Source organism: Sceloporus undulatus, chromosome 1 (assembly GCF_019175285.1).
Source record: "Sceloporus undulatus isolate JIND9_A2432 ecotype Alabama chromosome 1, SceUnd_v1.1, whole genome shotgun sequence".
Taxonomy (NCBI): domain Eukaryota; kingdom Metazoa; phylum Chordata; class Lepidosauria; order Squamata; family Phrynosomatidae; genus Sceloporus; species Sceloporus undulatus.
Window position 1 is genome coordinate 174746351 of NC_056522.1, and position 21053 is coordinate 174767403.

The 21053-nt window shown below is 40.8% G+C and overlaps 1 protein-coding gene across 1 annotated transcript in view; it reads right to left on the reverse strand.

Moving 5' to 3' along the window:
• Nucleotides 1-733: 733 nt before the first annotated feature.
• TFAP2D (transcription factor AP-2 delta) overlaps nucleotides 734-21053 on the reverse strand; it is a 69675-nt gene continuing 49355 nt past the window's right edge. Inside the window, exons 8-9 of the mRNA XM_042445173.1 lie at nucleotides 15704-15817; nucleotides 734-2554 (exon numbers count right to left, since the gene is read on the reverse strand). Coding sequence (XP_042301107.1) covers nucleotides 2335-2554; nucleotides 15704-15817 — 334 coding nt within the window. The 3' untranslated portion in view covers nucleotides 734-2334. The remainder of the gene's footprint in view (nucleotides 2555-15703; nucleotides 15818-21053) is intronic.

Sequence of the window (21053 nt, forward strand, 5' to 3'; positions counted from 1 at the left end):
CCTCATAATTCTGGATAGTATAGGCACAAGGGTTGGCTTCAAAATGAGCAGTCTGATACATTATGAAGTAGGATATGTTCCATTGTCTTTAATGAAAAGTTAATTGTTTTTGTTGTTGTTGCTATGTGCCTTCAAATCATTTCTGACTGATGGAGACCCCAAGGCAAACTTATCACAGGATTTTCTTGGTGAGATTTGTTCAAAGGTGGTTTGCCTTTGCCCTCCTCTCAGGCTGAGAGTGTGAGACTTATCCAAAGTCACCCAGTTGGTTTCCATGGCAGAGCAAGTATTCAAATCCTATTCTCCAGAGAAATGGAAATAAATAAATAATAGTCCAGTGCTCAAACCACTACACCACACTGGCTCTCAGGGAAAGGTTGCTTACACTCCGGATTTTGGTAAGTGTTATGAAGCAGTTATATTACATTAAAGTGTGATATTATTTTAAGAAGAAAAAGACTTCGATTAAGGCTTACTGGTTAATCCAAGGGTTACTCTTTAGGCAACAGCTATTTTGTGATTCTATCCTAAAACTAATAGGGTTCTCCTATTGCCTGATAAGACATAACCCAAACAGAATAGCTCAAAATGTCAGAAACATTAAGTAGAAACATGAAACTGTAAGTGGATGAGACATGTAACAGACCATAGAGTATTTTTGCTGGAAACTATGGTGCGGTACAGACTGCCCCAAAGGGGTGGCCTGCTGATGGCCTAATTCCCTCCGGAGAGAAGCAGCAGCCACCAAACCATGCGGCTTCCCTCTGGAGTAAAAAGAACCCGGAAAAAACGGGGGTTTTTTGCACCGCAGGGTGGACGTCACAAGTGTGCCAATGGCGTACTCGCAATGTAAGCAATGCACGGTGCCATGCAGATGCTGCGCGGAGCTTATTGCACAATGGCAGCGTCCATGAACGCAGGACACCAACACTCCGTACTAGAGTTAGGGACTGTGCAGTTGCCGCGCAGTCCCTATCCCTAGTATTGCCACCACCATGCCACAAAGGGCCCGTCTGTTTTGGACTACAGATTGAAATTTCTGTTCTGTACATAAATTTAATAGTATGCTGGTCTGTAACAAAGCTTTACACATTATAAATGTGTATTCTTAAAAAATGTTAACAATATTCCAACATTCTCTGAATGAGTGTAAATGGGGACCATAATGCTGCCTAATCAATCCTGCTGACAATACCTTGATTCCTTATGATTACTTACTGTAACAGACATTATGCATTTCTGATGTGCCACTGAAGCCTACTTAGATACATCTCTTGTGTCAAACTTTTTCAGACATAACATCCAAAGTGTATAGGGCCACTAGGAATGATCCTGGCTCACCTTCTATATTCCTCTGGGAGATCTCTGAACAGTGCTGCCAGTCATGGTTAGTTGAACTAAAACTCTTGAAGGTGTGGGGGGAAGAGATGGAAGCATCATAAAATCAAGAAAACACAATAGACTTCTCCAGTCACCTATTTTAACCCAACAGAACATGCAATGATATATGGTTTTCTTCAGAGTTGGAATTCAGATACCAAGACCAAGGGTGGTAGGAGATGGTCAAGCTGTTATTGATTATGACCAAAGAGATGAAGGATATGGTCTCAGTCACCAAGCTCATGCATTTTAATCTGTGCCATCCAGCCAAGTCAAGGTTCCTAGGATACTCCTTGAAAAAGATGGGCATAACCTTGATGTGGATTTCCCATAAACTCCCAGACCTCAGTTTTCAGCTCCAGTAACACAGTGTTTATTATTTGCAAGGTCTTCAAGTTCTTCTATTTCCCATTCCAGGCATTCTTCCATATCATCTCTCAAGGGCAATAGAAAGAGGCACTGTTTTTGGTTTCATCCATTGAATGGGTGATGAGACACAAGTTCACCAGGAGCTGCATATCCCATGATGTCATATTTTCTTAGTTTCTGATGACACTGTCCAATCACTAAACTGGAAAAGGTTAGTGTAGTGTTGCTTCTTCCATGTCTGGAAGCTCTAAGAAATAAAATGCATCAGAGTATCATATGCAATGATGATTAAATGTATGTGCACACATACACACTCTCACACACGCATACACACAAAATGCAGGTTAGAGAGCAATGGTTTAAAAAAGTGACTTCTTCACATGGTTATTCTACATCACTGTCCTTCAGGTTGCTAGGGTTGGTGAGTTTGGAAAACCCTTTCCCCCTGAGTCAGTTTGGTCCAGTGGAACTAAGTCACCCTCAATGAGATATATAGATATATAGATATATATAGATAGATAGATATATGTTTTAAAAAAAATATCAGCAGCATGTTTCTCTGGAAATAGATTCTGTTTGATGTAGCTAGTCTGTCTTTTCTGTTTTGCCCTCTTTCACAGCAGCCTCTGAAGTTTTCCGCAGGGGGGCCTTCTCTGAGTTGGCATGTCCTTGGCCAGATTCTGCTGCTCCACCATTTTTGTGTGTTGTGTGCTTTTCCAAGTAGTTCAGCATTTCGCTGAGAACAGTTTGGAAAGTGCTGAGGGCAGCACATATAGCTGGAGTTCCAAAGCCATGAGTGATCAAACTGTAAAGCAGGGAGAAAGAGAGAGAAATATTGAAGAGTTTACTGCACACAGATTTTCATTTTGCTGAAATTGAAGACTTGCCCACTAAAATATTTATTACTGTTGAGAAAAGATGAGGGGAAAAGAAATCAAGGCCAGACACAATTTCAAAGGTTGATTTTCTGGTTGGAGGGTCTGAAGCATCTGGAGACCAGATCTTCACCCTGCAAGCACTGCAAGAGGGATCTTTGAATTCTTCTGGCATAAGGTGTGGCTGTTACATTCTCCAAAGCAATACAATGTGACTCTCAATAAGACGGGGTAGTGGGATGATGAGGTAATGTATGTGCATGCATGTGCATACACACATGCATACTCACACACCCAACCTCAAAGCTACAGTGATTATAGACATTACAAATCTTGTAAGGAGCATCAGTATTGTACTCCTCAATGACTTCTGACCCACTCAGACACACAAATCTGGCCACCAATATCCATTACACCTTTTACAGGTTTTCAGTAGGTTAATAATAACCTCACAGCAATAACAATGTCTATCAGTGTGTCATATGTTGAAGGCATATAGATGCTTATGATTCCTTACCCCCTTTGGCTAATATAAATGGGGAGCGGAACAAGCCATTTTCATCCAGGAATAGCATGGAGCTACAGTGTTATTCCCAATCTTTTCTAAAATTTATGGTTCTTACCCAAATTACATTTCAGAGAAGACAGAGGCATCAGATTTCTCTCTGGTAACTACTGCATTGTGTTTAATTTGGTTTTCATTAGGAATTGAATTTGGATTGGCAACTGCTTTTCTGGGAGATGCCTAAGTACCTTTAAAAGATTCCTAGTAGTTACAGTGAAGTTTCTTGACATGAAAGTTCAGTGGTAGAGAAAGCTTTACATGCTTATTTCTTTCCACTACATATCTGGTGAATAAACAGCAACACAACCAGAGGGAAAAATGTTGACAACCTACATCCATTTCTCAAAGGTCTTTGACAGCTTCGGGTGTCTATGAACTACCTGTCTTGTCCTGAAGCATTATAAGACTTCTGATCTTATGCGACATCAATGATGATGGGAGTGGGGGGAGTGGCTGTATGGCAGCTATTTTCTCATCCTCTTATGTCTCCATGCAATATCCTGTTATCCTTTCCCTTTATGCAACATGGGTTTATCTAGTCTGTTGTTGGGGTTAAATAGGAATGGTGGAGGAATCAGCCCTCAATTGGTCTACAGGATTGCGTTTTTGGGACTTACTCAGATGGTTGGCTCTAATTTGCCACACCTGACAGTGAGGTTGGGTGTGATGTTAAATGCTTAGGTTGTCCCAGTGAACACTTGGCGGCACAGTGTCTGGTGGACTATGCATGCATCTGGTTCTGAAACCAGGGGCTAGGATGAGATTCTCTGTGGAGACTTAAACAGATGTGGTTCCCCATCCCTACTCTTAGACTATTTCTCAGGGATTTAGGGCACTTGCCATTTATCAGCTAATTCTAGGTTCTGTCTGGAGTCACCATTATCAATTTATGGTCACCCAAGTTATGAGAGAGATTAAATAAGACAGGCCAAGTTAACATCAACACTCCACTTAAATATCTTCAAGTCTAAGAGTTGAATATTTATTTCGGATATTTATTTGGGAAGGGACAGGCCCTTTTGGTACTGTTTCAGGCTATTTATTGTAAAGAGTCATATAGATACATGGATATACTGTACATATGCATTCCCTTTAGGGAGAATTGCAGACATAACATTGTCTGGGCATTTCAGCTTTAGTTATATTCCATAACATTATATGGAAGGCATTATTATCCCATTAAGTTCCATATATGGCATCTTATACTAAGCTTTATAGCTATCACATAATTAGAACATTCATAGGGACTTTCTCTATTGAGCTCTTTAACAGGCATGGCAATAAGTACTGCATGTAGGAACACCAGCCTTCTAAACCAGTTAACATACAACATTCTCCTTCTGTTATCATAATCAGGTTCCCACTAATCATATAGTTTTCCAGAATGTCTGCCAAGTCATGCAGATAATTCTTAAAGGCTTTTACATAATTGACATATTCACAATCTTATCTTTTATCATATTCTAAGCCATTTTCATCTTTTTGAGGAATGTTACAACTTTTAACATGCTTCTGTGTAACAGAGGTATTCAAGGATTAACGCTTAAGCACTTATTAAGCAAGTCTTAACTGCATTTATTACATGTAAGCATATATCTCCCAACTTTACCTACACCAGCATTTTAGGGCAGCATGACAGGGATTATCTCAGGAAGGCTACATGTAGACTTCACTTTCCACACTGGAGGCCTTCCTAAGTGGCCTAATTATGTGACTCACTCTTAGCTCTTTTCTTTTCATGCCCATTCAGTGCCTTGGTAATCCAATTAGATGTTTAGATTCTTAACTTTTTGTCCTGTGCACTCGCTTCTAGTGCACACCCCACTTTTAAAACAGAACCTACTACCTTTTGTCAGTTGTCTCTAACGTATGAACTAACAGGTGACCTGAGATTATTCTTTGTAGTTTATGGGCCTGTACAGACAGGCCAAAATAAAGCCGCTTCAGGTCACTTTGGAGGTATGCTGTTAAAATGACACATGCATCTTAAGAGTCCAGAAGGTGCGCCAAAGCTGCACTCCAGTCTTTAGGACTGGAGCGTGACTTTGGCACAGCTTCTGGCTTCTTAGGACACATGCATCATTTAAATAGCATACCTCCAAAGTGACCCAAAGCAGCTTTATTTTGGCCTGTCTGTATGGGCCCTGTGTTTACATTCTTGAAAGAAGCATCTGGCAGTCTTCCCAGACTTGAGATCTAAACAAGATTTTTCTTTCTTTTTTAGAAGACAATCAATGAGAAGACAATGTCATGAATCCTGTTACAGACTGCCAAAATAAAGCTGCTTCGGGTCTCTTTGAAAGTATGCTGTTTAAATGATGCATGGGTCCTAAGAATCCGGAAGCTGCACCAAAGCTGGACTCTAGTGCTTAGGAATGGACTGTGGCTTTGGCGTGACCTCCGGACTCTTAGGATGCATGTATCATTTAAATAGCATACCTCCATAGAGACTCGAAGCAGCTTTATTTTGGCAGTCTGTAACAGGCCTTAGGTTCTATATACTGCCATCTATATGTTTCTATCAGGTTATATGCTCTTATGTAATGATAGTTAAACATTTTAATGATATATGCACAGGCTTAGGAGTCACCAACTAAAATTCATTTGGCCTGTAACATAACAATATTCCATTTAAACATTAAGGTTTCCCTACTGATCTTGACTAGAAGCAATGGGAGATGCAGGGTTCCTCCTCTGCTTGTACTCAGTGCAAAGATAAGTTCAGTCCAGAAAATTTTCTGACCTGGTCTTGGTGTCAATCTCCTAGAATGCATCATAGGACTCAGTGTCTATCTCTATTGAGTAAGGAGGCCTATGCTTTTGGATTGCACACTATAGTTCTAGGGCTGAGTTTAACAAAGATGATGTCCTGTTTAATCCCAATACATCTTTTCTGTTTACATTTTAGGTAAATTGGTATTTTCTTTCAAGGCCTGTGGCACCTGACTTCTAGAACTTGAGAGAGGCAGAGAAGTTGGGGGAGAAGATCTTCAGGGATCATGGTATCACATTCCTGGATATCTGCAACAAGAATGAAGAAGGGTCTGAGGAGGCATCTATCTGAGGAAGAGGGAAGTAATACCTCAAGAAGGAGCCATCCCTCAGCAGATGAACAGATATCTTCTTGTATAGTGGATGTGAGCTTGTGCAAAGTTATTTCCACTTCCTTATAAGTTACAATTATGAAACAAAGGAGTAACATTAATGTTTGCTAAACTATAATTGCAATGTGAACAAAAACCAAAACATCAGTCAAGATGGTGGAGGCAGCAAATTTTTGAGCTAGCAGAGGAAGTGAGGCTTTGGGAGAGAAGCAGCTCATCTGCATACTTTTCCCATCAGCCTTTGCTGAAGTCACTGTGAGCAAAAAAGCAGCTGGGCTGGGATAAGCAGTAAGCTTTTGAGACAACAGAGAAGTAGGTGAAGGTCTCTGCATGAAATAGCTTGCCTTTCTATTTTTCCCCATCAGCCTGTGCTGAAGTTAGTGTAAGTGAAAAATGCCAGCTGAGTTAGGAGAGACAGTAAGATTTTGAGCTGGCAGATGAGCTAGTAATTGAGAAAATGAAGCAACTTATTTGTGTGCTTATTTTCATCAGCCTTGCTGAAGTTCCTATAACCAAAAAAAGCAGCCAGGTGGGATGAAGGAGCAATGTCTGTGTGTGCCTTGCAGTGTGTGCAGTTATAGGCCATATAGATATCACCGGGGAAAAGAATAGAAAAATAACTGTAGAGATGAAGGAAGAATGATCTATATTTGTCTGCTGCTGTCTATGTGCAAAGTTTATCGTCTTGCCAGAAAATATCACCAGCTACACCTGCAGCAAGTGCAAGTTGGTAGGTCTCTTCGAAGAGAAGATCAGTGAACCAAAGCTGTGTGTGGAGTCCCTTCAGTGCATCAGAGAACATGAGGACTTCCTGGATAAAACACAGGGAGAATTGATCTTACAGAACCAGCAGGAAGAAACTGCTAAGGAAAATGAAAGAGGTCTGTAACAGTGAAATAATGTCCTGAATAAAGTCACTATCAGGATCAGACTATACAGAAGGTATTCAGAACTGCTCCAATTAATCACTTCCTACATCTTCATGAGGATAGCAGCAGTGTAAATGCTCAAACAGGAAATCAGCAACAGGGTATACCTCCATGCCAAGGGAGGAGTAACAAAAAGAGTCCTCCTCCTTTGAGTAAATCACCATATAGTTATAAAGCTTTGGACAAAAAGCTGTAGGGTTTTAAGGCACAGATGGTATCCCCACCAATTCTGCCATTGAATGATAGATGATTACTTAGGGACAGGAAAATACTAAAAGTGATTGACTGGCTATGTAGATAGTGTAGATGTGAGAAGTTTGGTTTTTGGGACCACAGTCTTCACTTCTTAGACAGAAAATGATTGGCTAGAGATGGGCCATCACAAAGACTGGGAAAAATGTCTTTGTTATGAGCATGGAAAGTCTGATCAATAGTGCTTCAGACTAAATCCTTGGGGATTTGGAGCCTAAAGGGAAGCATGGGCCTTCTCAGTAGATGCTCCCACTCTCTGGTATGCCTTTCCATGGGAGGCTAGGCTGGACCCTTCCCTGCTTTCCTTTCACCAGCAGGAAAATCTATTTTTATTCAAATAGCCTTTTAATATATAATCTTAATAGGGAGGCTTTTATATGGGTGTGTGTGTTCTACTTGCATTTTAAACTTTTGTATATTTAACATAATTTTATATTGTTCTAGCAAGATGATTTTAATTGGGTTTTTAAAAATTGTTTTAAACAATGGTGGTACAGTGGTTAAATGCCGGTACTGCAGCCAATCACTCACAGTTACAAAGTTGTGAGTTCAATAAAAGCCAGGGGTTCCAGGGTCAACTCAGCCTGGCATCCTTCCAAGGTTGTTAAAATGAGTACCCAGCTTGTTGGGGGCAATTAGCTTACAGTTTGTAAACCATTTAGAGACTGATTAGTTCAGTATGAAGCAGCATAGAAATATAGCTGCTATTGTTATTGCTATTAAAATTGATCTGTGAGCCACCTTGGGTCCTTTTCTTGGAGAAAGGCTGCATATAAATGAAATGAAATGAAATAAAATAAAATAGCAAGCAAGCAAGCAAGCATGTGAATTCTAGAGGAGAAGCTGAAGGAGAGAATGGGATCCACAGAAAAACTAACAGTAAATAAATAAGTGAACAAAAAAAAGCTTCCAATGTCTATGTATCAATGCACAGAATTTGGAAAACAAACAAGATTAGCTTGACATTTTAATGCAGGAAGGTAATTTGACTTTAAAGGCATAACAAAGACCTGATGGGGTGACTCCTATGTTTGGAATATAAAAAAAGAAGTTTATAACCTATTCCAAGAGAACAGATGTGGGAGAAAAGGAAGAGAAGTAGCATTGTGTTACAAAGACAAATTCACTTGTACAGAAACCCATGAGAGTGATCAGAGTAGACCTATTGAGAGCATTTGGGTAAAAATAAATGAATTAACAGTGTGGTAGAAGTTTACCACAGACCCCCAAACCAAGAAGAGGTGGTGGATGAAGTTTTCAGAAACAAATCTCAGACATTTCAGTGATTCAAGTTATGGGGAACTTCAGCTATCCTGATATCTGCTGAGAGACTAATTCTGCTAAGGATAGGATGTACAACAAATTCCTGATATGCCTTGCAGATAATTTTCTGTTTCAGAAGACAGAGGACAGAATTACAGGATTTGCAGTCCTGGACTTGATCCTGACCAATACAGAGAAACTGGTCACTGGAATCAAAGTACAATGCACCTGCGTCATACGCGGGCGTGCCTTACATGGCATACGCTGGAAGCCACACTGGAAGAAGCGGCACCGTGCACCGGAAGAAGCAGTGACGCACATGCTGCACGCTGCCATGGGCACGAGCCCCATTATCTTTAATGTGGCTCGAGCATACGCGAAATTTCCCTTACATGGGGGGGGGGGGTCCAGAACTGATCCCCCATGTAAGGGAAAAGACCACTGTAGTTGGTACCTCAGGGGAAAATGGCCCATAACTGTGGGACAGGGCAAAGAAGACTATAGTCAAGCATGGACCTTGGATTTTTTTAAAAAACTGATTTTAACAATTTCAGGGAATTGCTAGTTAGAATCATATGGTTAGAGACACTAAGGCCTGTTACAGACTACCAAAATAAAGCTGCTTCGGGTCTCTTTGGCGGTATGCTGTTTAAATGATGCATGCATCCTAAGAATCCGGAAGCTGCACCAAAGCTGCCATCCAGTGCTTAGGAATGGAGTGTGGCTTTGGTGCGACCTCCGGACTCTTAGGACCCATGCATCATTTAAACAGCATACCTCCAAAGAGACCCAAAGCAGCTTTATTTTGGCAGTCTGTAACAGGCCTATATGAAAAAGACAAGGGGTGAGAGTTCTTGAAGGAGATGCAAAAAGCACAATTACATACAATCCCATGAAAGAAGAAAAATGGTAAACTTTTGAAACAGCCAGTGTGGCTGCAGATCAAAATCAAGAAGAAAGTAAGAAGAAAAAAGAGTATTATAAAGAATAGCAGGAGATTCAGTGTGGTGTATTGGTTTGAGTATTGGACTATAATTATGGATACCAGGGTCTGAATCCCTGCTAAACCATGGAAACCTATCAGGTGACCTGGGGCAAGTCATACTCTGTCAAGCTCAGAGGAGGGCAAAGGCAAATCCTCCCTGAACAAATCTGGCCTGAAGACCCCATGACAGGTTCTTCTTAGGATCACCATAACTCAAAAACAACTTGATGTAACACAAGAACAAACATGGAGTGAAAGGGAGGATGAACCACCAGGATTAATACTATATAAGGAGAGCTGAAGCTATGAATGAGCTGAGACTTGCTAGGAAAACAAGGAGTAACAAAAAGGATTTTCCCCCAAAGTTTTCAGGCAAGGAGACAATGGGGCCACTATGCAATAAAATGCTAACAAGTCACAACAAAAAAGCAGAACTATTCCATACTTAACTCACTTCATTTTTCTCCCCAAAAGAAGAAATATGCTGATGTACTCTCTGAAGCCCTTGTCATCATTTTTGAGAAATCACAGAGAACATGTGAGCCATCAAAGAACTGGAGAAGGGCAAATGTTGTCCATCTCTTTTAAAAAGGTAAGGAGGAAATGGTGGTGGTGGTGGAGGTGATGGTCATCCAGGAAACTACAAACCAGTCAGCCTGACCTCAATAGCAGGAAAAAATATTAGAACAGATCATACAGGAGCCTGCTTGCAAGTGTCTTGAAGACAAGACAATGATCTGCAACAGCCAGCATGGGTTTATCAAGAAAAAAGCCTTCCAAAGTAATCTTATATCTTTTTTTAATCAGGTCATTAGTTAACTAACATGTCTGAGCTTTAAACTGGAAAGAAGTCTTTAGTAGAGTTCTTCAGGGCTCTGTCCTAGGACCATTAATGTTCAACATTTTTATCGATGACCTAGATGACAGAGTGGAGGGAATCCTTATGTTTATAGATGATTAAAAAAAAACTAGGAGAGGTGGCTAATACATTGGAAGATAGGAGCAGAATTCAAAAGGATCTCAATAAACTAGAAAAAACGGAGGGAAATTAATAAAATTCAATTCAATAGAGACAAATGCAAAATTCTACATTTAGACTACAACAACTAAATGCGGAGGTTTAGGATGGGGAATACACATCTCAGCAGAATTACATGTGAAAAATACTTTGGAATTATTGAAGATTATAAATTGAACATGAGCCAGCAATGGGATGCTGCAGCAAGAAAGGTGAATATTATTTTAGCCTGACTTAAAAGAAACATAGTTTTCAAGTTGAAAGAAGTAATAGTCAAGTAATAGAGAAGTAATATTGTGTGCTGGTTAGGCCTCTTTTGGAGTTCTGCATCCAGTTCTGGGCACCTCATTTTAAGAAGGATATAGACAAGTCAGAACAGGTTGAGAGAAGGGCAACAAGGATGCTAAGAGTTATGGAGAACAAAATATAAGAGGAGAGGTTGGAGAAGCTGGGCTTGTTCAGCCTGATGAAGATAAGACTGAGGGGAGACATGACTGCACTCTTTAAAGACCTCAAGGGCTGCTACGGAGAGGAACGGGCAGGTCTTCCCCAGGTCTAATGGTTTTAAGTTATATGGGGATAGATTTCAATTGATCATTTGAAGGAACATCTGAACAGTAAGAGAGGTTCAACTATGGAACCAACTGCCTAAAGAGGGGATGGGTCTCTTTCTACGGGCATCTTCAAAAAGAGAGTGGACAGCTACCTGCTGAGGAAGCTTTAGCTGGGTTGGACTTGATGGCCCATGAAGTCCTTTCCAATTCTATGTTGCTATGATTATGTTCTAACAGTCATGGTTGGAAATTAATGCATTACTTTTTATAGGTTCTTGGAATAAGTCCAACTTGGAACTACCTGCCAGCATATCCTGAAGCGCAGTTGGCTGTGGTGGCCTGTATCAGCTGCTAGGAGGCCAAATTAATGGAACCACCCCCAATAACTCCCACTCACTAGAGTAGATGATAAAATATTCATCATATGTAGCAGAAAATGCTTCAGTTCTTCTAGCAGAGAAAGCTTGGGATCATCAAGTCATAAATCTAGAGTTGTCTTTTCAGATTCTGGAGTGAGTTTAAAGCATTACAAGATTCTCAACATGGTTTAAAGGTTTCCTTTTTTATTTATTGTGGCTCCTGTTTTTATGTCCAATAATAATAATAATAATAATAATAATAATAATAATAATAATAATAATAATAATAACAACAACAACAATAATAATGCCAGAAGTCTTACTTATTAATAGTTGTCTTAACACAAGTCCAAAGTCACCCTTTCAAAAAGGAAATACAGCTGGGGACACTATCTTCTGTGAATGGCTGATAAAAAGAGTCATTCAGTTTACAGAAAGTGTCAGATGGGCAAAGGTATAGACTCTTTGGAGCACCCATTAGACTCTGATAGTATATAGGCAATAATTCTTCCCTCCTTTGCTTTGCAGATGAAGTAGCAGAATGACACTGATAGCTGTAGGAGTCTGAAAAAAATCATTTAGCCCACTAAAACAATCCAGATAGTAATTGGAGGAACAAAATAATCATTCATATTTCTATAGAGTATTTAGAAATATAAGGGGGAGGTGGAGATCAGAGAGGAGTTGCAGTATATATAGCCCATCATTATACATGTTAACATATGCAACTGTGTCTAGAGGAAGGCAGGCCTCTATCATGTTTTAATGATACCGTTTCATATATGTGAAAGCAGCCAAAATGGCCCCAAGTCTTGGACTTTTCTTTGGCAGTCACAAGGTCTCTCTCACCCACTCCCACCCACCCTTCCACCCCCAGGGTGAAATAGCTCACTTTTATTGCAAAGGAAACATTTCCATGTGCTATGGGGGGGGGGGGGCAACATGAGGACGATACCATCTGCCTATCTCCAGTTTCAAGCAATGGCCAAGTCTGCATCTTTCTAAGAGCAGAAGTTGCTATCAAATATTTACAACATGCTGTGGCTGGGAGATGATCCTCAAAGAGATCCATGTTCTTCTGCCCTGCTCATTATGGAAAAGCATTTAATCCTCTGACTTCAACCATCTCTACCAGCAACCTCCACAATTTCTGGTCTTTTCTTCACAACCTATTCAAGATGCTAATTGAAAAACTTAAACAACAGAGCTGTTTCAGAGTGTAGTCTAGGCTATAGCTTCCCTGTTAAATGAATACTCTTCCCAAGTGCACATGCAGCCCCCGCTCTTTGCAGTCACTGTCCCCTGCAGATGGTTTCCTGATAATCAGTTATGTTTCTATCAGCACAGCCTCCTCATTTCTGATGGACAGTGTATTAAGCCGATGTCAGAATAGATCACTGGGAGGATTACATTTTTAGATTGTAAGCCTGAGGTCAGGGAACCATGCAATTAAAAATAATAATAATTGTAAGCCGCTCTGAGAGCCTTTAGGCTGAAGGGCGGGGTATAAATACCGTAAATAAATAAATAAATGATAAATGCGGAACCCACAAACTAACACTTTTAGTGGTCTCCATGCTACCTGTGCTGCTTGAATCCACACATACAATATTAATGCTATAGGCCTGGAAGACAAAGAGCCCTCCACCACCACCATCTTGAGGGGGAGAGAGGCCGGCCTGAAGACAAAGAGCCCTCCTCCAACCACCATCTTGAGGGGGAGAGAGGCCAGGCCTGGAAGAAAAAGAGCCCCCTCCAACCACCATCTTGAGGGGGAGAGAGCCTGGCCTGGAAGACAAAGAGCCCTCCTCCAACCACATCTTGAGGGGAGAGAGGCAGGCCTGGAAGAAAAAGAACCCTCCTCCAACCACCATCGAGGGGAGAGAGGCCGGCCTGAAGACAAAGATGCCCTCCCCCAACCACCATCTTGAGGGGGAAGAGAGGCCTGGCCTGGAAGACAAAGAGCCCTCCTCCAACCACCATCTTGAGGGGAGAGAGGCCAGGCCTGGAAGAAAAAGAAACCTCCTCCAACCACCATCTTGAGGGGGAGAGAGGCCTGGCCTGAAGACAAAGAGCCCCTCTCCAACCACCATCTTGAGGGGGAAAGAGGCCTGGCCTGGAAACAAAGAGGCCTCCTCCAACCACCATCTTGAGGGGGAGAGAGGCCAGGCCTGGAAGAAAAAGAGCCCTCCTCCAACCACCATCTTGAGGGGGAGAGAGCCGGCCTGAAGACAAAGAGCCCCCTCCAACCACCATCTGAGGGGGAGAGAGGCCTGGCCTGGAAGACAAAGACGACCCTCCTCCAACCACCATCTTGAGGGGGAGAGAGGCCTGGCCTGAAGACAAAGAGCCCTCCTCCAACCACCATCTTGAGGGGGAGAGAGGCCAGGCCTGGAAGAAAAAAGAGCCCTCCTCCAACCACCATCTTGAGGGGAGAGAGGCCTGGCCTGAAGACAAAGAGCCCTCCTCCAACCACCATCTTGAGGGGGAGAGAGGCCTGGCCTGGAAGACAAAGAGCCCCCTCCAACCACCATCTTGAGGGGGAGAGAGGCAGCAATTTTTTGTATTGTTTGCAATTTTACTGTACAACCGCTATGATCATTGCGGAATAGCGGTCTATAATAAAATATTATTATTATTATTATTATTATTATTATTATTATTATTATTATTAAAAAGTTCTACGATAGATCTGATGGCTGTGTTTCTGTTTCTTTTGCAACAACAACAACAACAGCATTGCAGTACTGTATAATATTCTGGAAAATATGATACACTGCCATAACACTACAAATTGTTTCACTTCCACAGTTTAGAAGCTAAACCCTAGAAGGATCCCATTATTACACTATCCAATAATGACCATGGGTACTTCATGAAGTATCAGGCATGTTTATTCCATCTACAGCCAGCCTTTGGTTCAGCTACATTGATAAAACTGATACTTGCAATAATCTAATCAAATAGATTAGACCAAGAACAAATGTCCATTTAGGTGCAGCACAAGTAATCTAGTACTCCATTCCTGCTTCCATCTGACTTGGTATACACATACTCTTACTACTTCCTTTGTTCATAGCAGAGTGGTAGAAAAGAAACCTTTGCTTTTTTCTGGAACCACTAGAGAGCACTTCACTGCTTACTTTTAACAAATCAGGTTGAAACATGTTTCTCTTGCATCCTAGCCTTTGTCTGCAAGCACATCTTCATGAGATCAGATTTCAACCCTGAATTTGTGACCAGAGACCCCCCCCCCCCCCCATCAAAGATACATGCAATTCATGGAAAAACTGAAATGATTCGAGTTGTTTAATTATCAATTTTAAATACACACATCGCATTTATCATCTAAAATATTCAAAGCAGCTAACTGTTAAAACAAACCTAAGTCAAACAAAATTACCAAGTTAGAAGAAACAAGTACAAAGCATTTACTAAAACAAGTTGTTATCTTTCAGTAATAAAATCAAAACAAATTCAATGCAGGAGCTTTGAAAATTTTCATAGTTCTGTTTAGCTTTCCTATCAGGAAGTTTTTAGCTATCTGAAGGAAAAAACTTCCAGAGCCTGGGTGCAGCCATTTTATCAATTCTTACTGTTAGGTCTTGGGCAGAGAATTGTGCACAAAGCCACACACACCTCCTCTCCACTGCAAGGTTCCCTCCTCCCAGATCCCTTGAATTTTGTTAATCTAACTGTCGGCAGTGAACTGTGGAAGAAGTCCCCCTCCAGATTTCTCCTTCTCTCCCCTCCTCTCCCTGATGTGACTGCCCTCAAGGACTAGGCTGTCAAAAGCTCCTGAGATTTGGTAACCAATGAATTGTACAGATGTTTGTTCCTTCCGCCTACCCACCCCATAACATGAACAACTGGTAGTTCACTCTGCAGTTTTAACACATCCTGCTCCTAATGTCAAATGTGCTGGCAGAAGTACACATTGTCTCAGCTTCTGTTCAAGTAGCATAATGACAGATAAAATGATCACCAACATTTCCCATTTCAGATTTCTTTAGGTAAATGATTCCATAAAAGAAACTTAGAAGGTCATACCTGAAATGTGTTAAATGTCTCTGGATGTCAAGGTCCAATATTGGAGTGGGTCTAGAGGATCCCAAGGGTGATCTGTCTTGGCTAAGGAGGTCCTGGAATTCTTTACATATTTGCCTAGAATCAGAACAGAGGCATAACTGTCAAGGTCACATGCTAGGTTTGTCATGAAAATAATCTTCCCCCTCATATGTCCTATTCATACCACTGCAGTAGTATTATTAATTTCAGTATCGAATATAAGGCATGATTCATTAAAAAGTAATGCTTTTCAAGGTAGAAGACAGTAGGAAAGGAGGAAGACTGCATTCCAGATGGACAGGCCCAATCAAGGAACCCAAGGCCCTGGATCGGCAAGACTACAGGCTGGGTGATGACAAGGTGACATCAAGGTCCTCATTCATGGAGTTGCTATATGTTGAAGTCAATTTGATGGCAGCTAACAACAAACAACAATAATATTTTCTAAATTTTGTCAGAGGAATTAGTTAAACCAGAAATGGCCAAGTTGGAGTAGGGAGGGCTTCTGGTCTTCTAGTAGTCATCCAGGGGATGATTTGGAAGTTGCTTTTAGAATAATAGAATTATAGAGTTGGAACAGACCTCAAGGCTATTAAATTCAACTCCCTGCCATCCAGGAACACACAATCAAAGCACCTCCAACAGATGGCTATCCAGCCTCTGTTTAAAAACCTCCAAAGAAAGAGACTCCATCACTCTTGTGCATTCCACTGTCGAACAGTTCTTACTGTCAGGAAGTTCTTCCTTATGTTGAGGTAGAATTTCTTTTCCTGTAGTCTGCATTCATTGCTCCATATCCTAGTCTCTGGAACAGCAGAAACTAATCTTGCTTCATCCTCAACATGACATCGCTTCAAATATTTAAACAGAGCTATTATGTCACCTCTTCACCTTCTCTTCTCATGACTAAACATACCCAGCTGCCTAAGTCACTCCTGATAGGCATGGTTGATAGACTTTTCACCATTTTGGTTGCATGCTCCAGCTTGTTCACATCTGTTACGTCTTGGGCAGAGAACTGGACACAGTATTCCAGGTGAGGTCTGACCAAAGCATAATAGAGTGGCACTATTACTTCCCTCAACCTAGGCACTATACTCCTATTGATACAGCCAAGAATCACACTGGCTTTTTTAGCTGTCACATTACACTGTTAACTCATGTTCAACTTGTGGTCTACTAGGACTCCTAAATCCCTTTTACATGTAGTCTTGTTAAGCCAAGTGTCCCTCATCCTATATCTATGCATTTCATTTTTTCTACTTAAGACCAGTACCTTACATTTTCCTTTTTGAAATTAATTTTGGCTCAGCTTTCTAATCTAGAGAGGTCATTTTTACTTCCGATCCTTTCTTCTGGGGTATTAGGTACTCCTAATTTGTTGTCATCTACAAAATTCATAAGCATGCCCTCTATTCCTTCATCTAAGCCAGTCAACCAATTACAAATGCACTTAACACCTAACTCCTAACATTGTCAAGCCCATATTTTACTAGATTATTGAATATAGTGGGGGACCTTTTCAAAGGCCTTACTGAATCAAGCTATCAATTAATATCAGTCAGTCAGTCAATCAATCAATCAATCAATAGTAGTCCATTGTGGTTAGAGTTTCCAACACCTACAAGTCAGTTCATGTTGTTAATTATATTATAGTTACTGTTTATTTAAAATAACTTTTTACTTTCCTATTTCTTAAAGGTAGCTAATGTAATTTCTTTTTAATTACTTAAAAAAACAAGCAAATGTTACAAGAACACCCAAATGTTTCAAGGCTATGCCCCGTGCTACACAAATACTCTTCTCTCTTTTTTTTTTATCATCTTGTCACTCCAATAACCACAACAAAGTATAGGGCAACATCATGAGCTAGTGATTGAACCATGTGATATTCTTTCTCCTTTATTAGTGAGGTTATGTCCTACAACTATGCAAGCAACTAAAAATCCATGTTACATTTCAAAAGGAATGAAATTCCCTTGTTAAATTACAGTCATAATGCAATTTAGTTATGTCTAGATACTTGAAAAAATGAATTTAACTCTTTCTGAAAAGATTCTTTTTCTGCAGTAGCAAGGACTCTTGTGCTAATATGTTTAGTGCATCATGAAGCCATTGTCATTATTCCTACCTCTGCTAATGGATTGGAATTTATGAATATGATTCAGTCCATCTGTTTCTCTTTCTAGTCTTCCTTTTGTAATTTCCATGTTCAAGGACTGTGACCTGTAAATCCCTTACTTGTACGTCCAGGAAGGTTAAAATGTTCTGCAACTGTTTTCTGAGTATTGCCATTTTTAATGTCAGATTTGTGTCTATTTATCCTGTTTGTACAGTCCTGTTTGTACAGTGTAGATGGTCTTTGCTGGCATAGGATGGCATATATCACATTGGAGGAAAAACAAATAAATGCACCTCTGATGTTGTGGGTGATGTTATTGGCCCCTGTAATATTGCTCCCAAAGTAGAAATGGGGACAAAGTTGGCATTATTATTACTTATTATTACTCTACTTGTTATGACTGATAGGAATCCTTGGGGCTGTAATCCAGGCTCCCAAATGGAGAAGTGTTCCAAATGAATAATCTAAAATATCATGGTGATATTCCAACGGACTTGGAAAAAGCTCAGTGACCCTTCAACCTGGGAGTGTGTCGGCTGGCAGGCCTCATTTCCCTCCCCTCTTCTCTTCCTGGAGCCTGGATTACAGCCCTGGGGTTCCTATCAACTAAATTTAGGTGGGGTGCTTGTCTTTGCCCCATTGCAGCACACAAAAAGTGCATACATTTGTGACAGCATATGTGTGTGTGTGTGTGTGTGTGTGTGTGTGTGTGAGAGAGAGAGAGAGAGAGAGAGAGAGAGAGAGAGAGAGAGAGAGAGAGAAGACATCATTTTCCCAGCCAGATTGCTTGAAAACTGTTTTAAAATGAAAGCAGAGGGTTATTTTCCCCTCATTTCAGCCTTTATAGTGTCAAATCCTGGCTCCAACAATCTGTAATGGGAATCATTGGAGTGAATAAGCCTAAAGAAATGCTCATTCCATTCTTTCTTTGGGAATGCAGCTTGAGTGAAGGTCCATCACTCTTGGAAGAAAGAGGTCATTTTGAAATGGCAAGCCAATGGGTATATAGCTATATGAACTCTTTGCCCCAGTAGTGACCACAATTTCGTTCTTCATGTGTGATAATACATCGTGTGAACTGCCTTGTATTTGAAGTAACCGTGCTTCTCCCTCACTGCGGAAGGGCCCCAGATTGGAGTTCCAGTTTCATATGTGATAAGGTTCTTAGTCTTAGGCAAATGTTTTAAGATTCTGTTTCATCTTTACAATCTAGGTGGAATAATTGTTTTTATGGCCCCTTTGGGAAGACAAAGGGATTCACTGGGCCTATTCGTCTCTGCTATATAGTTGTGCATTTTTGAGCACTCTGATTCTAATGACTGCATGTGGCCTAATAAAAGTAGTGGCTGTTAAGTGATTTGTAGACCACTGCATGCTAGATATAGCCAAAGGAGATTGTTTGAAGAGGGGTTGCATATCAAGTAGGAAAGAAGTTCACTTTTCAAGGAAGCAGAAATCTTGCGACTTTCATGGGAATCTTTGATATTGTATAGGTTATTTGTGGCTACCTGATTCTTGCCACCGGGCTTCATGTCATGGTACTGACAATGTTAGAAAGACATCAGGGATGAAGGTCAGAAATCTGTCAGGACTGAAAGGTCTGCCCACTGGACTGGGACATAAATTACCACTCAGCCCTATGCAAAAATATGGTCTGACTGATAAAACAATTGGATTGGGAGTGCTTTAGGTTAAGCCACATACATGCATGAACTAGCTGGTGTCATATACATGAGCTTAAATGGTTTGTGGATCAGGCTAGAAAGCTGCAATTTATAATGGACTTATCCAAATGCAGCTCTTTTGGCTCTGTTTCATTCAGCAGAACTACAGTTGGCCCTTCTTATACACAGATTTTTTATACATGGATTCAAGCATACACGGTTTGAAAATGTTAAAAAAAAGTATACATTTCAAATATTAAACCTTGATTTTCCATTTTTTATAAGGGACACCATTTTGCTATGTCATTATATTTAATGGGACTTGAGCATACACAGATTTTGTTATACACGGAGGATCTTGGAACCAAACTCCAGCGCATAACAAGGGTCCACTGTATTTGTAACTATATCCCCTTGTAGCCATGCACAATAAAAGCACAAGGAAGAGGAATAACTCTTTAGAAATTCACTTTTGCCATAAGCAGAGTTATGGAAATGTGCAAGGAGAGGAAATGGAACTTATTCTTCCTTAGATATTTAGACTGTAATACCTGTATGGGGCTTTACACTCTGCTAGAACACCATCTGAGAGATTTTTAAGTGAGACTGAATGAAAATGAGAGTCAGGTCATTGTTGTATTGGCCAATGTAACTTCACTGGCATGGGTGGTGATGTGGTGGCAAGGATAAAATGCCCACTGGTGCTGAGATGACAAGGGGCCAGCCATGCTGGAAGCAATGTTTGTTAGAAGAAAAGGCTGTTCTGCCAGCTCCTATGCTCCTTGGAGCTCACAGAATATTATCTATGGTAATAGAGTTGGCTTTTTGATTGTTATCCCTCCCACTGATGCTATATACCATTCCAAAAAATATCTTACTCTGGCATACTACACTCATGTAAGGCATCAACAGGACTTTGCCTCAGTATGTGCAAGAATCTCAGCCTGGAGAAATATTTTCAGAGTTATGAAAAGAGCTGGCCCATTAGACTGGATGAGGAACTCCGCTACGAAAGGCTGTAGACTTCAGATGTCATGGAAGGACAGCAAATTGTTAGTTAACTTTTTATTATTATCTTTCTCATGCTAACGGTGGAGAGAGGGACTTATGGGATTTTCTGCTTCCATCTTTGCCAAAATACCCTAGTGTTCAGCACTATGCATCCTGATTTAGGGGTGGGGACACCATTTGATCCCTCATTTCAGGGTGCAAAATACTTGAGCTGGCCATGAAGCCCTCAATCAGTCTACTGCACCAAATGTGATCGGCATGAAATTGGATGATGTTATCCCAGATAGCTTGTGGACTAGTCGGCGATGGACAATTGTCCCCCAGAGGACAGGATCAAGATTCAAAATGACCTGAACAGACTAGAAAACTGGGCCATAGCTAACAAAATGAAATTCAACACGGAGAAATGTAAGGGCAGAAAAATGAAAAGCACAGATACAGGATGGAGGACACCTGGCTGAATGAAACTACTTGTGAAAGGGATCTAGGAGTCCAAGTAGACCATACGTTGAACATGAGTCAACAATGCGATGCG